The sequence below is a fragment of the Rhincodon typus genome, chromosome 32, assembly GCF_021869965.1.
Source record: "Rhincodon typus isolate 14 chromosome 32, sRhiTyp1.1, whole genome shotgun sequence".
NCBI lineage: Eukaryota > Metazoa > Chordata > Chondrichthyes > Orectolobiformes > Rhincodontidae > Rhincodon > Rhincodon typus.
Window position 1 is genome coordinate 11,166,882 of NC_063363.1, and position 18,148 is coordinate 11,185,029.

The following is an 18,148-nucleotide window of genomic DNA, read 5'->3' on the forward strand; positions in this document are numbered from 1 at the left end:
ATAATTTGAACGTTTGCAAGAGAGTTTTTGGAACGTGTTGATAATGGTATTTAAAGGAAATCTGAAGGGTGTATTTTGAAATGCTAATTCATTAGGTGTGAATGTCTCAATTCCTATTTGGGTCAAAAGTTCCCTTCTTGCTTGGTACAAACTGTGATCGCTTTGTTTACTCTCTGTTTTCTTAGATTGAGGAGATATTCTGTCTACAGTACTGTATGGTAACAAGACTCCCTTCAATTATGTAATTGATGTCAGGTGTAAATTCAACTCTTTACACTAATACAAGGAATCTGCAGAGTGTTTCAAAACTCACCTTTCACGTTCTGGTCTGACTTCAGAGTTCATTCTGCTCTTTATGTATACAAAGAGCTAAAAGTTCCCAAAAAGTTATCGCCACTTCAAAAACAATAGAATTTTGAAGACGTGAAACAGTACCCCAAATTTTGTGATACTACAGAAAGGTGTGGGGCTGAAAAAGTTCTAACTCTGAATATTAATATCCCATAAAACTAAGGTGCAGTGACTTCCCCAGTGAGTAACTTACATCCCAAGAGGGTCTGACTTGATTGGTTACAACTAGGGTTATCAGTAGAAGGGTTTGAATTGCTTGACTAGAAGAGGTGGGAGTTCTGTCAAGGGTTTTGTTAATGAGCAACCAAAGCTGGAAGTCTGTCTGCAGCAGCATCATGGTGGGAGCTTTGTGGTGCACAACATACTGGATTGACCAATGTTTGTGTAGCTAATCAGTGCAGGGACAAGGTACCAGAGACACCATTGTCTGTGAAATCATATCCCAGTATGGAATAAATGTGTGGCATACTATGAGAGCCAATTTATTTAAGGCAAAAGCTCACTAATTCATCCTTTGGCAAGTGCTTATTTCCGTGGCTCATTGGTTTGTCCTTTGCACTGATTGCTGTTATCTAACATAAATTGCAATTAAACATATTATTTATGGAAATGTCTTGAGCATATTAATGTAACATTTTTGATATTTAAAAATTACTTTCATGGCTGATATTAGAATTTCTGGGCTTAACTGAGATTCACATGTACACTTTTCCTTTTCCCAGCTGCGACTGAACAGTATTAAGAAACTGTCAACGATTGCTTTGGCTTTAGGAGTTGAAAGGACTCGGAGTGAGCTGCTTCCATTCTTGACTGGTATGTGCAAAGCTGGTGTTTGTTGCTGCAATTTTTTCCAACAAATAAACAATCCAACTGAAAGGCAAGAATGATCTTTGAACTGATTTCTGCCCATTTCTTGTCTCACTGTAGATACCATTTACGATGAAGATGAAGTGCTGTTGGCCTTGGCAGAACAACTTGGAAGCTTTACAGTTCTTGTTGGGGGACCAGAATATGTTCATTGTTTGCTGGTAAGAAACAATGTGCATCTATTTAATGCATTTTACAGCCTCAACATTCCAGAATGATCAGAATCAATTAAGCGCTTTTGATGCGTTGTTACTGTAATGCTTCAGACAAAGGCAGAATTATTCTTTTGTATCATGTTTCCACGTGAAATAGTGAGGTAATTGACCAGTTTGATTTAAGTGATATTGGTTGAGGGTTAAATGTTAGCCAGGGAACAGAAAAATTCCTTGCTTTTTCTGATTGTGCCACGAGATTTTCTTATGGTCATCTGAGGGAACAGATGGAGCCTCCATTTAGCATCCATTATGGAGGGCAGCACCTGTAACTGACACTACTGAAGTATCTAGATTGGGATTCAGTTTGTTGCATGTGTTTTGAGACATGGTGTGCTGAATAGGATCTTAGTGGCATACAAGTAAGCTGCATTTCCTGCATGCAGTTACTTTTGACATAATTTATAGCAAAGAGTAAAATTAATATGGTCTCTCGCATCAATTTCTCAGTATTTTGAAGTGCTTTACATATAAATAAAACACTTTAAAATAAAAAATAATTTGGTAAGTGTTGTAGTATAGAAAACATGGCAACCAACTTGCACACAGCAAGGTCCCACAGGGGCATCATATTGCAACTGGATAATCTGTTGTGTCGAAAGTAGAGCTGTATGCACAATATTGAGTGTGATGTGATCAGCTTTGTGGAAGTCCTAATCTGAGGTTTTTAAAAAAAAATGATGATAATGAATTGAAATGTTTGGTGGGTGCTTTATAAGTGTTAATAACAGAATCCCCAGTCCTCCTATAGCATTACCGTCAGTTTACAAAGGCTGTATTCCTCATTTTGAAAGATTGCTCTAATTTGTTTATTCTTCTTCCTTTATTCTCCTGACACCTGCTATACACTACCATATGTGTTAATTGCCCCTATCATGTCTTGCCATGGTGCATGTTCTTCATGTGTAGCATAACTGCAGTATTGGAAGTTCTGTTTCATTGAGGAATTATTTAAGTTGAGTCGAATTCTGCCCTTTATTAAAATCCACAATTGGTATTTGATTGGGCTTGCATTATAGTGGTATGGTTTCCTAATTCCTACTTAATCCACTTGCATAAAGCCTTAAGTGGTGTACTAATAATTACTCAAAAGATAGAAACATCTGGTTGGTATTGATCAGGTACATGTCTCTGTTATGACTTGAACTATTCATACAAATGCACGAAATACAAAGCACAAAAATCTATCATGTTTTTCCATTGCAGAAAAGTTATTTAGTCTGAAATAATTGTAATGATGAGCAAATAATTAAATTGATTTGCATATAATGAGACCCATAAAGGTCTTTTTTGTCACTGTAGAACGTGATTCAGACACTAATGGTTTGATTTTCTAGTTTGAAGTCAAGATTGGCGTGTCTGCAGCAGTCAATTAAGATAATTATTTGAAATTCTTAAACAATCAAAGCAAACTATTCACTTTTCATACTAATTAGCAAAGCAGTATTGTTCGAAATGTAAGAAATTAATTATTCTAGAATGAATTGTCTTTTGAGGTGCAAGTTTCTGTTTATATATTCAGGCATCTGGCTCTTGCCCTGTGGTGCCCTGCTATGCTGACTTCAGAAAGTTGTTTCTGTAGCTTCATATGCCAATATCTGCTGTGCTAAAATAGGACACCGTTACCATTACTGTTTGATAGGTTAAACAAATTATCAGCCAAGCTAAAACAAAACTGACTTTGGATTATATGTTAATTCTAACCAAGGGTAATTATTGCTTCACTGCTGCAAATTATGAAGAGGAATATTAAACGGTATTTGCTCTGAATATAAAACACTTCCAATCCCTGACATGATAATCTGTATACCTAAGTTACGATAAGATTGTAGAACATACTGTAAAAGTAAGTTCTGAACGAGCAGACCATGATGACAGCATACATTTTTATTACATGAATGGAAATCCTTTTAATGCTGTAGAAAATAACACGTGAACTTCTGAAGATTTTTCTTTTGCGTTTCATTATCTGTGTGTCTCATTTTCTTTCACTCTTAACTTCCATGAATTTGCTCCAGAATTCATGTGTCACAGATTTAAAACAAAGAACTGCAGATGAAACAAAAACAGAAATTGCTGGCAAAACTCACGTCTGGCAGCATCTGTGGGGAGAAAGCGGAGTTAACATTTCGAGTCTGGTGACTCTTCATCAGAATAACTCCTAATTAGACAGTGTTTTTGTTGTTTTGGTGGAAGAAAAATAAATCATGGCCATGCATTTCACTAACTACTTTTTTTCACTCTGCAGCCTCCCTTGGAAAGTCTCGCTACTGTGGAAGAGACTGTGGTACGTGATAAGGCTGTTGATTCACTGCGAGCGATTTCCCATGAACATTCTCCTACAGACCTAGAAGTCCACTTTGTGCCTCTGGTCAAACGTTTGGCTTGTGGTGACTGGTTCACATCAAGGACTTCAGCTTGTGGTCTGTTCAGTGTCTGTTATCCTCGGGTATCCAGCTCTGTAAAAATGGAACTGCGCCAGTGAGTATGCCTTTTCCTGAGTACTGTAGAGGTTCTTATTAAAAGTCAGTCAGAAGCTTTGACTTTAATGGTGACAGACCTTTAGTTTATCAAAATTTGGAAAGATCTCTAACTCTGCTGCATAACTTTATCAGTGGATCTAGAAGAGGTGTGTACTTTTTATCATGGGAAACCTGATATATTTCACTGAATAGGGTACTTATTAGAGTTGCAATTTTTGAGTGATATGTTCTGAATTTAAAGTGGGACTTGTGTTTAATTGCACCTACATTATGACTTTTGTGGGTTGTTTTGGGGAGAGAAAGAAGTGAAAGATGCTAGATGTCTGCTTTTAAACTGATTCTCTGATCTCATCTACTTAAAGCTGTGGGAGTCTGGTTGACTTATAATTTGCAGAGAAAACTACATTGAGAAGTAAATTTTAAAAATCTCACCTGAAAAGCTACTGCTTGATAAGAGTAGGATACAAAATTTCACTTTCTAAATAACTAGCTTATTTAGCAGTTTGTTTTCACAGAACAGGAGGGGACTGTTTGATCCAGCGTATCTCCAGTTTCTTTGCGAGAGTAATCCAAAACCAGGTTCCCTACCCTGCTCATTCCTATAAAGCGGACTTTTTAAAACCGTATAAATAAATTGTGTTAATGTATTATGTCGAATATTGCCTTCATTACCCCCCCCCCCCCCCCAAAATTGATTGTTTCTCACCATATGTTGTTCAGTATCCAACAGCTTTAGACTTCTAATTGGAATACCCTTTAATATATTGTTAATGCACTTTGAATTCCATAAAAAGAATGCATTACATGGGAAGCGTACAAAGTTTTGCATTTGTCAAATAAATATTTGTTTATGCAATATATTTTTCTCATGCCATATTTTAATTTGCCTTTTTGGCAAATTCTAAAGTAAAGATTCTGAGGATGTTCAAGTGTTAAAAGTATGAAATTATTTTGCGTTGTGATATTTGGCTCTACTTGGACAGATTTATGCAGCAAATCCATGTTATCAACCTGTACTAACTTTTCTAATATTTAGGCCAGAAATTGCCCTTAGCTCATTTATATTAAATTTCTATCAGTCTAGGTTAACATCAATATTTTATCTGCAGACATTTCCGTAGTCTCTGCTCTGATGATACACCAATGGTTCGACGAGCTGCTGCTTCAAAGCTGGGTGAATTTGCAAAAGTTCTTGAGTTGGAATTTTTAAAAAATGACATTATACCCCTCTTCACTTCTTTGGCTTCTGATGAGCAGGTATGTAGTTACAGTGCAGCTTACCTTTTATTCTCAGGTCGTCTCTGGGGCAATAGATGCCAATTATGATGAGAAATTTCTGCATAAGATAATCTTGTAGTCACTCAACTTTAAGTGTCATATGCCTTATTTCCTCTTTTTTTTTTTATTCTCCCCCACCCCAGTTGCTAAACACTACTCCATCCCAAATACAAATAATACGTTTTTAGTTCTTAATTTTTGAAGAGTAGATTTTTCTGTTAGATGATGTGATTATCCGTCTTGCATCCATCTTGCTGAAACTTCCGTGACCCTGTTGTTCAAATTACTTCTGTATCCAATTACTTGAATTAAGAAGAGCCCTAATTTATTCCACATGTGATGACGTGGTCTCCATCAAATATTTCTTCTATTTCACATGGATACTATAATGGGGAACAGATGACTTTTTTAGGAAACTGGTTCAGTCAACTCACTGGAGCAACTGCACAATTGACACACAAGTGTAGTTTATATTTTACTGTGGATGATCAGAGAATGGGTTCAGTGTGTAGAGTGTATGTGGGTGAAGAGCAGGAATGGTCATAATTGATTGATTGACTTGAGTTATTATTGACAAAACATTAAACATAGGAACAGGAGTAGGCGATGTAGCCCCTTGAGCCTGTTCCACTGTTCATTGAAATCATGGCTGATCTGTGGCTTAACTGTATATAACAGACTTTGGCCAATATCCGTTAATGCTTTGCTCAACAAAAATTTATCTCACTTAAAATTAACAACTGACCCTGGTTTGTGGCCTCTTCCTGCTTACAGAACCTTTACTTACTTTTTCTACACTTTTGTATCATCATTTTACTAATATAAGTCCACACTGATAACTTAAACTGCCCATCTAAACCTAAGTTAAAATTGCACCATCTTGTTACTTTTGGTGCAGAAGCACTTCAGTTCGTGTCCTGTTGTCTTCCTGATGGTGAGAACTAGTGAGAAGCTCAACTCTTCAAAGGCGGTACCATAAACTTTTCTTTTCTCACTGTTGTGGTGGATCAATCTATTGTACAAAATGTAGTTCAAGTATTACACAATTCCTAAGGCATGGCCACCCTGTATGCCTAATTTATTTCTGACAAGTGTTCTGGGAATTGTGCGGTAATTTTCTATTATCTCTTCCAAGTATTTTAGAGACCTTTGCCCGAAGAAACCAGGTTTAACCAATGTGTACCAAGTTCAACTTCCTTTATGTGAAATAATCCACTTGTGTAAAGAACTCTAAATGATTTGTAGTGTATTCAGCTACCAAATGGATACTTATATTAATGGGAAGTCAGAAGAGTATCTGTATCAATGACTGGTCCCTGTCCTGACAGGTTTTAAAAGGGGAGATGAACTCCCTTTCTTTGCCTTGGTTTTCACTTGAGGTAACTGTGGAATCTTTTTATAAACATTAACTTTATTGTTTGTGGGTTCCAGTGGCTATATAGATCAGAAACATCTGCTCATGTCTAGGAGACCACATTGTGAGCAGTGAATACAATAGACTAAATCAAAAGAAGTATAAGTAATACACTGCTTCACTTGGAAGCTGTGTTTGGTGCCTTGGACAGCAAATAGAGAGAAGGTGAAAGGGCACACTTTCTGCGATTGCATACAAAGGTATCTTGGGGTGGGTGTAAGTGAGACGAAGTGATGGAGGATTTGATCGTGGTGCTTGGAGACAGTGGTCCCTGTGAAGCACTGACAGTGGAGGGGATGTGATGTTTGGTGGTGGTATCCTGCTGGAGGTGGTGGATGAGCCTTTGAATATGGAGTCAGGTGTGGTGGAAAGTGGTGGTCAAGGGGAGTCCAGTTCCTCTGGAAGGAGGGGAAGGTGTGAAGTCATAAGTGCAGCAAACGGGTCAAACACAGTTGAAAACCCTGTCACCATGTTGTGGGGGAAGTCCTCAGTGATGTGAAGATATATCAGAGGCAGCCTGATGGAAGGTGGCATTATATAACAGATGTAGCAGAGAAACTGGGAGAATAGAATGGAGTCCTGCAGGAAGCAGGATGTGAAGAAGTGTAATTGAGGTACCTATGGGTCATTGGCTTTGTCATGGTTATTGGTGGACAATAAATTCCCAGAAACGGAAGCAAGGAATGAAGAGTCAGTTGGACTAAGTGAATGTATGAGAAGAGTGGAAATTCAAAACAAAACTGAATTTTTCCAATTCCATATGAGAGCGGGAAATGGCACCGATGTTATCACAGATGGGACCTACCCCAGTACCCTACAGAGAGATAGGTATAACTGGGACCCATGCAGATATCCATGGTTGCAACTTTGACTTGGCGAAAGTGAAACAGGTAAAGCCTATGGTTGCCTGCCTTCTTTGATTAGAGGGTATATTTGGTATTTTCCAGTCTTTCCTGAATTTAATAAATTTTAGAAAGTTAACACCAATGTGTCTACCTCATTACGAACCTCTCTTAAAAGCCTAGAATTAAATCTACCTGGATCCAGAGAGTTGTCAGCCCACAGCCCCATCAGTTTGCTTTCCGTTGTGACTATAATTTCACCCTTCCATCTCCTCAGTTCCAACTATTTCTTAAATGCTTTTTTGTATCCTGTATGATGAAGACAGAAGAGAAATGTTTGTTCATTTCATCCAACATTCCCTTGTCTACTACTAACTTCCTATTCACACTCTAGAGGATCAACATTGTTTATTTTCTCTCTTCCTTTTTAAATATGTGCAGTTATGATCCCAGCTCGTGTTGTTGTAGGATGGGTCTGATACTAGACTAGATATAGATTGGATCATACTTTGTATCTTTTAATGGTCTAACAATGTGATCTTTCACTGAAGCATAAACATACAATATTGCAGATTTGAGTTTAACAATAAAACAGGTCTATTTTGCAACAGAAACGAAGATATTAGAACAAACCAGTTACACAACACCAATATAAACATGTACGATACAATCCCATTAACCGTCCAGAAAACACCTCTTTGCAGATCTTTAAACCACTCCTTTACGGTACTCTGGAGAGAATCTTCCTTGTTAACCCGTCTGGAGGATAAGTAGTATCATCAGCCAGTAACAGTGACCGACTTGCTCCAGTGTGTTTGAATATTTTTACTGGTTTATCTCCTTTAGTTGAAACATGAGGAAATACTTCACCATTTGAGGGGAAAAAAATACCCACAGCTTCCAGTAGTATGATTTTTGTCAATGTTAAAAAATAATTTTTTCATGTCTGTCTTAGGCAATGTGTACTTTCTCGCTAGAGTCTTGTGTAGACATTTTATTTTTAATTGAGAACCATGATTGTTTTGTAAAATCTGTTATTTTTATTTGATAGGATTCAGTGAGGTTGTTGGCAGTAGAGGCTTGTGTGAGCATTGCCCAACTACTCCCACAAGAAGATCTGGAAGCACTGGTGATGCCGACGCTGCGGCAAGCAGTAGAGGACAAATCATGGCGTGTTCGTTACATGGTGGCAGACAAATTTTCTGAAGTATGTATTCAATCCGTTAAGATATTAATTGCTTTAAGCACAAAGTTGCAAGGCCAAAGATACAAGTCCAAAGTAAAATTGGGTCTTATTAAATGGTTCATTTTTCTCATCCAGACCAACTGTTTGATTCTGTCAGAAACAATGAAAACATAGTATTCCCCACCGATGGTGAAGCATTGGAATTAAGGTTGTATAAATTAGTTTGGAATGCTTGCGAAATAACCTCAGTTTCCAAAAAAGACACTAACAAATGTTTGATGCCTTTTCAAGGAGGAGGTGGGAAACAAACTGGTCAAATTTTAAATTATGCCAAGCACGAGGAGGACTTTCAGTGATGAGGAGAGACTCTGAAGCTGATGATGTTTACCTTTGAGCAAAGGAAGATTTAACAGGAATGCTTTACAATTATGAAAGGTTTTGATAAATGTAAGAAGGGACGACTTCTCCTGGCATGAGAGCCAGAAACTGCAGACAGATTTAAATCTTTTTGTTTAAAAGAAACAGAAGCGAGATGCGAATCTCTTTTCAACCATCAAGTTATCTGAAGTCCAGTGTCCACAGTGAAGTGTGAAAGCAAATGCCACAGTAACTTGCAAAAGAGAACTGAATATGTAGTGGAATCGGAAGCGTTTGCAGATGGGGGAGAAAAAAGCAGGAATGTACTTAATTAGATTGCTCTTTTAAGGAATCAAGGGCTGAGGGACCAGCTTCTGTACTGTATGATTGTGATTATATTGAGTACAGCAATGCTAGATCTTTGATTATAATAGGGATTGTTCTGTGTAGACCAAAACCTTTATTTTGATATGAGGGTCTCTAGTGTATTTGGGTCACACGGTAAATTGTTTTTTAAAAAAATCAGGTTGTTTCAAATCCTGTATATCACTAGAAGTGTTTGGAAAATTTGTACCACTGCACTTTTGGAAAGAAAATAGTATTTGACGGTGTAATTTACAACAATTTAACCAAGTTTTCTCCTATTATCATCTGTAACTAAAGATGATTTTACTCCAGTGTTATGCAACTCAAAATACCCTGTCCATAAACAACTTAGTTTTGGAACAAGATGAGCTGAGTTCTTTTTGAAGTTGAAATTGAATATAGAATCTGCCATTGTGTATTACTAAAAATCCTAGTGACTACTTTGTTTATGCTCTTGGATGTAGTTCATTGATGATTAATCTGTCCATCTTATATCTCTGTCATTTTGTTCTGTTTGCCTCGTAGCTTCAGAAAGCAGTAGGCCCTGAAATTACAGAAAATGACCTGGTCCCAGCTTTCCAGAACCTGCTGAAAGATTGTGAGGCTGAGGTGCGTGCAGCTGGAGCCAACAAAGTTAAAGGTGAGTTTGGAATTTTCTCATTTCTCCTCCTCCTGTCCAGGTCCATTGTTCTGCAAGTTGTACTGAAGGCACGAGTATCTGAAGAGCTTTCAACTGGTTTAAACTATTCTATGGAATTGTACAAGGATGATCATTAGAGCTTAGGGGGAGGCTAATGTTCTGGTGAATAAAAAGAAAATACTGGAGAAACACAGCAGATCTGGCAGCATCTGTGAAAAGAAACAGAATGAATGTTTTGAGCTTGATGTGACTCTGAAGAAGAATCAAAATAGATTATGTAGGCTTTTATTTCATTGCCTTGTGGTAAAATTGGCTGCTTCCCTTCATTACATCATTGGCACACTTCAATAAAAGTGGCTGCGAAGCACTTTGAAGCATTCATTATGTATTAAAGGCACTATACATTTGCAATCCATTTCATTCTTAGTTATCTATCTATAAAGATTCATATTTACACTAACCAAATCTCACTGGGGTGTCACTATTCATGCAATTTCTTTATTGAATTTCTCATAGTTAAATAAGAAATTATTTGCTATCACAGTTCCTCAGACAGTTGCACTTTTGTCACGAGAAGGTCTGCAAAGTTCTGTTTGCCAAGTTTCAGGACTTGTAGCATTTGCATTCCTCTAGTTTGAGGGGTGTATTTCACATGAATTTGGAACTGTTGAGATGATTGGGATTTGAGGCCGACTGGTTTGGTCTTAACAAGACATTTAACATAATGTAAGTGGCGTGGATTCTGAAGTAGAATCAAAAAATGCTGGAAAAGCTCAACTTTTTTTTTCATGAAATGTGAGCATTATTAAGGCTGGCATTTATTGGTCTTTCTTAATTGCCCTCCAGAAGATGGTACCTTTCTGAATGACTATCTTCCATGTATTGTAGATACATCCGCAATGTTGTAAGGGAGGAAGTTCCAGGATTTGTAGGTGGAAATATTACTAAGTATCTGCTGACTTCATTCCAAGTGGTAGAGGTTAGGAGTTGAGAAGGTGCTATCAAAGGAAACTTGACTAGTTACGTTGTTTGTCTTGTCGGCGATACACACGGCTGCACTGTGCTTTGGTGGATGGCGCGAATGTTAATGATAGTGAATGGCATCTTATGAAGCAGACTGCTTTACCTTGGATAATCTCAAACTTCTTGGGAGTGTTCTTGGAGCTGCACTTACGGGTTGTAATGCATCATATTCCTGCTCGTATATTCTAGATGGTGGACAAACTTTGAGGAATTGGGACAACAGTTACTTATGATAGAATTCTCCAGATGTGGACCAGCTCACTAGCCAAATTATTTAAATGGCTAGTCCATTACGTTTTGGTCACTGGTGATCCCCAGGATATTGATGTTGGGGCAATTCAGTGATGGTAATGCTATTGAGCCTAAGGGGATATTGTTTATATTCTCATTTTAGAGATGATCGTTACCCTTTATGTATGGAATGAGTGTTACTTGCCATTTATCAGCGCCAAACAGCATAATGTCAGCTGTTGTTTCATGAGGCACACACTTCTTCATTATCTCCCAAGTTGAGAATGGTACTGAAAATAGATATTATCAACGAACCTCCCCATTTTTGATGTATTGGAGGAAAGGCCATTGATGAAGTAGCTAAATATGGTTGGACCTAGGATTCCACCTTGAGGAACACTTGTAATGATATCCTTGGGTTAAGATGATTGACCTCCCAACAACCACAACTGTCTCTTCCTTTGTGCTAGCTATGATTGCAAGCAATGGAAAATTTTCCCATTGATTGCTAATTTTCCTAATGATCATTGCTTTGATATTGAGAGCAGTACTTCTTACTCCATGTTTAGACTAATGTTTTAGTGAGGTTAGGAACTGGCTACCATGGTAGTGAGCAGATTATCATTGAAGCTGCTTCTTCAAAGCATTGTTGATACCTTGCATCGCGTTACAGATGATAAAGGATAGACTGGAATTGAAGTTGGCCCAATTGGTTTTGTCTTGCTTCTTGTGGGCATGATATAGCTGGACAATCTTACATGTTGTTAGATCAGTGTTGTAGCTGCAGTGGAACATTTAGCTAAGAACACACCTCGTTCTGGAGTACAAGTCTTCAGTGCTGCAACCCGGATGATATTACAGTCCAGTATCTTCAGCTTCTAGCTCAAGGTGACTGGAAATGCTTCCATCTTGTCTTTTGCTTTAGGGTGAGAGAAGCAGTTGGTGACCTTTCATTTAAGATATTTAATATATGGACTTTCTATAAGCCACTACAAGACTGACCAGCTTTGTGCTTCACCATTTTTTTGTTTATATTTCAGATTTCCAGCTTGGTTATGGTTTGTGTTTTCATCAGAAATCCCAGGCTTTGTGCTACGCTTTCCTTCTGTTTGTTACTTGTCTGTGTTCCATTTTAGGAGGACAGTTTTAAATGTCCTTTTCATACAATTACATTATGTAACATGGTTTTAAAGTTTTCAAAAAAATTTGAACAGGCTCAATACAAGAAGATAGAAGCATTGACTCTTCTGTGATTTGTTTTCCCACTGAATTTTATTTTATATGCGCAATCTGCCTTTAATCGTGTAGGATGAAATTAGGTAGATAAATTAAATTTGCTCTTTTGAATTGCCTAATTGTCAATCACACTGTTGAGATGGTCACCGCCTTGCTACGAATTAGTGTGGAAGTGGAGCTGACGCTGATAAACATCATTGAATCAGCCATCTGGCTTACTGCCATAAATCAAATGTTTCAAATAATTTTGATGGTGCCTGCCAACATATTTTGCCAGTCGTCCCCAGTGATGCAGCTGGTACTGTACTCTCCACTGATGCCAAATCACAATTTGAATCAATTTACATTCTTTGCACCCACTACAGCTTTGCCAAGAGTAAACAAAGAGGGAGTTTGGCAATTTGCTGCCACCTTAACAGCTCAATGTTTAAAATGCAAATGCTAGCTTTGTCAAACTATTAAAATTGCCATTTAATATCTTAGTTAAGAATTTACAAATTTCCTTTTGCTATCCCCCGCACAAAATGTTTCCAATTTTTAAAGTTTGATATAGATATTTATGCATCTTAAGCTGTCTGCTGAGCATTGTTCTTGATCCTTTTAAAAGGGTAACTTTTAAGCTGTGCCTCTTTTCAATGTGAGAATCATACTTTAATGATATTTTATCTTGCATTGCAGATTTTTGTGAAAACCTGCCAGCAGATTGCAGAGAGACGGTCATAATGAACCACATCTTGCCATATGTTAAGGTAACATTTTCTCAAGTTCCTGGCTGATTATGTAGCTAAGAAATGATGTTAAAGCTGACTAGATTCAACTCCAGAAAAAGCCAGATTTCTTTCTTTCTGGTGTTGAATATGATGGAAGATGGCTGTTAAATGTAAAACAGTGCCTTTGCATAGTTCATTGCCAGACACCTAATAATAAGGTATTGTAGACAGGAATCTTCTGAATCAGCGTTGAGTTGTTGTTTGCGTATCTTTTTCCTTTGGGTTAAGAATGGAGTGAGAACCTGTACCAGATCTGTTGTTTTTGTTTGGGGACAGAGGGGAGTGGGAAGAGAGAGACCAAGGGGGGATGGGTTGAATTCGGGTGGAAGTTTGAGGCTGAGAGGGGGGCCTTATGGAATTTTCAGTCCTAGGACTTCGTGAAATAAAGTAGCAGACTTGGGGCAGGTTTTCCATCTGAGTTTCTGTACGCCAATGTACCATCCCAATTTTTGAATCAAATGAATGTTTCGAAGCCACAGTTGCCAGGAACGAGACTGGGTGCGACAGCCTTTTTGAAGGTGACCTCTAGTTGACTGGCTTTGTGCTCACTGTCCCATTCAGAATGTCAGGTAGGTTCGAATGCGAGATTTTGGCACAGTGATTTGATACAAATGCTGGCACAAATGAGGAAAAGAAGTCATGACCACATGAATTAGTTTTGTGGACAATAACTGCACACCTAATATAGTTTTTAACATGCATTCACAGGTAAATTAAGTTGCTTTTCAACTTTAATTTCTTCATCTCTGTTTAAATTTCTTTCCTCAAGAAACTGACTTCAAAATTATTGGTATTGCCAATGTTCTGGTATTTTGGCATCAATCCTTAAGTGCAGTCTTGAAAGGCCTCTATCACTGTCCTTCCAAATGCCACCTTTTAAGATATTAGATGATTCAAAGCACCTGAAGCTAGAACAAATATCAAAACTTTCAGTTCTGTTAATTGTCTATAGTGACTGGGCACTTAGGTAGAAAATCCTGGCATGATTTCAGATGTTGATCAAAGCAATTAAATTAAAATGTTATTACATGAGAATGTAATTGCTAATCTTCGTTTTTTTTCTACATTTTAAACCAGTGTATTTTCATGTATAAGTAAATAATCTGCTCACCCCTAATTGTGTGTTTGTGGGAACTGCAGCTAGGACAAGTATTACACATGACTGAGATCTGCTATCTTCTTTGTTAGGTAGATGATCTATCAGAATACACCTAATGTGCATTGAAATATATTGTGCTGGTTAAATGATGCAAGAATAAAGACCTGTTTCAATAATTCTAAAATTAAAGATTCAGAAGACCTTCAGACCAGATTTTGATTTACACTTTGATAGAATTCCCAGTTATATTGAAGACTTCTATTCCGATATCCTGCTTCATTACTACACTTGAATGTTGTAGGCTATAACACACGAGGGATTTCGTTTTCAGTTTAGATATGTGGATTTCCTAACTAATCTAGGATAAGATAATAGTTCCTAAAATCCTTATTTCAGGTTGAGACATCGGAGCCTGTAACTTTTGAATTGCAGTGTTTTAACTTCTGCATATTTTATTGCAACTTCTTTGACCATAAAAGCGACTGATTTTAGCATCATTGTATTACCTATTAAAACAAAATTTACTTAGCACAACCATCCAAATTTGAAAGTGAATCCGTTGCATTTCAATCAGAAAATGTTCAAAGATTTTGTTTTTGAAGTTTGATTACAAATGGAAGATTACAATTCTTTTCAATAGAGCTAGGTACCTTACTTGTTTGGTTGCACTTGCTTTAATTTTTGAAATTTAGTAGTTTAGCATTCTTAGATATGTGCAAAAATAATTTAATTAGGACCCCATTCAGAGGTAATAAACACAAATTTATATTTGCTTTTGTTCAATTTTAGAGAAATTACCCACCATGTGAACCTGGCTAGCACTGCAGACTGTGACCTATCTGACTCGGCTTTTACTTTATGATTATATGATTTATTTTCCAGGAGCTCGTATCTGATACTAACCAACATGTGAAGTCAGCTTTGGCCTCTGTAATTATGGGCCTCTCCACCATCTTGGGCAAGGACAGCACAGTCGAACACTTGCTTCCTCTGTTTTTAGCTCAACTCAAAGATGAGGTAATTATCACATTGTGCACAACAAAGCCACCTTACTGATTTTGGATTAAAAATGATTTGGTTTTAGACAAATTAAAGCCATTGCATCAGAACACTAAGCTTCCACAGTTGACTACTTCATGTGCATGATTGGTAAAATTGATTTTGTATACATTGCTTACAAAGCATTGTTAAAGTGAAAATGAAAGATGGTCAGTCTTGTACTGCAGAAAAGAAATAATAGAGAAATTGAACCACTTGAATGACTAGTAGTCATACATCTAGATGCTAGAACCTGTCAGGAAAGTCTTATACTTTCACCCTAACTTAGGCTGATGAGGATGTACATATTTATCTTAGTAAGTGATCCTGGGTTAAAGTGATCGTGACACTCAGTTGTACTATGTAGTGTAAAAATAGCCTCTAATGCACCATGTTCGTTAGTGTCGCCCATATTACAATTGCTGTGTTAGATTCGTGGATAGAAGTGACTGGCAATCTGGATCTATCCAAGTGCCATCCTGTTGAGTAACACCTTGACATCTGGCATTTGTTAAACAATAATACTAATTGATTGTAATTGTGTCCCATACAACATTTCAGAATTTTCTAATTTATGCTGAATGAATTTGAAAGACAGCTACAATCACTGATGGATTCTTTCCAGTTGTACTGTTGCGTACGAGCTTCAGGTCAATTATTGTTGGATGCATGCCCCCTTGCTTTGACCCACACAGGGGAGAGATGCTCCTTAAACTGTGTTCAACCAATTATCTCTATCCAGCTATCTGTCCCTTCCTCATGCACACTCATTGCAGTCATGTGTATTGCTTAATGATTCCTCTGTATGTCAGGGTCCTACCATTTCCTGTATACTTTCCTCTTGGATTGGACCCCCCAAGATGCATCACCACACATTTATCAGGATTAAATTCCACCTGCCATTTCTCCAACTTTCCAACTGATCTATATCCTGCTGTATCATTTGATAACCTTGCTCACTATCCACAAGTCCACCAGTTGTCTTGCTGCAAACAAACTAATTAGGCCACTTACATTTTCATCCAAATCATTTATGTATATATTATAAACAACAAAGGACCCAGCATTGATCCATATGGAGCACCACTGGTCACAGACCTCCAGTCAGAAAAATACCCCACCACAACTATCCTCTGTCTCCTGTGACCAAGCTAATTGGCAAAAGATGATTTGGTTTGGAGATTTAGGATCAAAGTAGGAATTGCATGATTATTGTATACCTATTGTAACATCTTCTCACTCCGAGATCCAAGAAAATAATTTTATTTCATTACCCTCGTACAATGCAGAAGAAGGCCATTTAGCCCATCTCTGTACCAGCCCTTCAGTAGAATACCGTATCAGTGCGAGCCTCCCTTTCCACATAATTCTGCACATTATTTCTATTTAATTATGCCCTTTTGAAGGCCTTAGTTGAACCTGCCTACACCGAGGGCAGGCTCCGGAGTGGTTGTTAAAGTTTCCTGAACAAGTAGTGGGACAGAGTGTGGAAAGGGTTCGAATGTAACTTTAGGCACAGCAGATAAGAGGACACATATATGAGAAGAGAGGTGGTTAATGCAGGACAAAGGATGTTGTGCTTAAATGCTCGCAATTTTTGGAACAAGGTAAATAAGTTTGTAGCACAGATTGAAATTGGCAGCTACGATGTTGTGGGCTTTGCACAGGTATGGCTGCAAGGGGATGAGGGTTGGGACTGGATATGTGAATTATGGAAACGATAGACAGAGGGGGCAGGGTTGCCTTGTTGGTAACAAATAAAATTAATTTGATTGCAAAAAGCGATAAAGGGTCAGAAGGTGGAAAATCTGTGAGGATTGCATTGAGGAACTGCAAAGGAAAAAAGACCTTTTGGGAGTTATGTACTGTCGCCCTAGCAAAAGTCAGGATGTCGGGCAGAAAATAAATCAGGAGACAGAAAAGGAATGTAAGAAAGGCAATACTATCATGGGGTCCTTCAATATGCTGGTGGACTGGCAGAATCATGTTGGTAGCGGAAACAGAATTCATGGAATGTCTGAGATGGCTTTTTTGGAGCAACTTATGGTAGAGTCTATTTGGGAACAGGCAATTCTGGATGTGGTGATGGGTAGTGAGGCAGACTTATTATTGGGGGCTGTCCCCCTAGGTGACAGTGACCACAATATAATAGAGTTCACCCCGCAGTTTTAGAGGGAGAAGCTGGAATCAAATGTAATGGTATTACAATTAGGTAAAGGTAACGACAAAGGGCATGAGGGAGGAGCTGGCTAGAGTTGATTGGAAGGGGAGCCTGGCAGAGAAGATGGTGGAGCAGCAAAGGCAGTTTCTGGGGGTAATTCAGGAGGCACAACAGAAATTCATCCAAGGAAGAAGAAACACCCTGAGGGGAGGTCCAGGCAATCGTGGCTGATGAAGAAAGGCAGGAATAGCACAAAGCAAAAACAACATTGAGTCGGGGGCAAGAGTGTAGTGGCTGTCACTCAGGAGAAGATGCTGGGGAAGGTAGAAAAATCATCTGAACCAGATGGAGTACACCCCAGAGTTCTGAAGGAAATAGCTGAGGAGATTGTGAAGGCATTGGTGGTGATCTTTCAGGAATCGCTGCAGTCAGGGAGGGTACCAGATGTATTACCCCGTTTAAGAAGGGACGGAGGCAGTAGGCAGGAAATTATAGGCCAGTTAGCCTGACCTCTGTTGTTGGTAAGATTTTAGAGTCTGTTATTAAGGATGAGATTGCAGAGCATTTGGCAGTGTGGGTGAAATAGTGCTGAGT

General features: G+C 38.1%; 1 protein-coding gene across 1 annotated transcript in view; it reads left to right on the forward strand.

Annotated features, from left to right (window-relative positions):
- The window catches only part of LOC109912895 (serine/threonine-protein phosphatase 2A 65 kDa regulatory subunit A alpha isoform), a 45,995-nt gene that overhangs the window by 9,261 nt on the left and 18,586 nt on the right, over positions 1–18,148 (forward strand). Inside the window, exons 2-9 of the mRNA XM_020512339.2 lie at positions 1,074–1,164; positions 1,279–1,379; positions 3,679–3,911; positions 5,023–5,170; positions 8,499–8,654; positions 9,882–9,996; positions 13,165–13,235; positions 15,238–15,372. Of these exons, the coding sequence (XP_020367928.1) occupies positions 1,074–1,164; positions 1,279–1,379; positions 3,679–3,911; positions 5,023–5,170; positions 8,499–8,654; positions 9,882–9,996; positions 13,165–13,235; positions 15,238–15,372 (1,050 nt within the window). The remainder of the gene's footprint in view (positions 1–1,073; positions 1,165–1,278; positions 1,380–3,678; positions 3,912–5,022; positions 5,171–8,498; positions 8,655–9,881; positions 9,997–13,164; positions 13,236–15,237; positions 15,373–18,148) is intronic.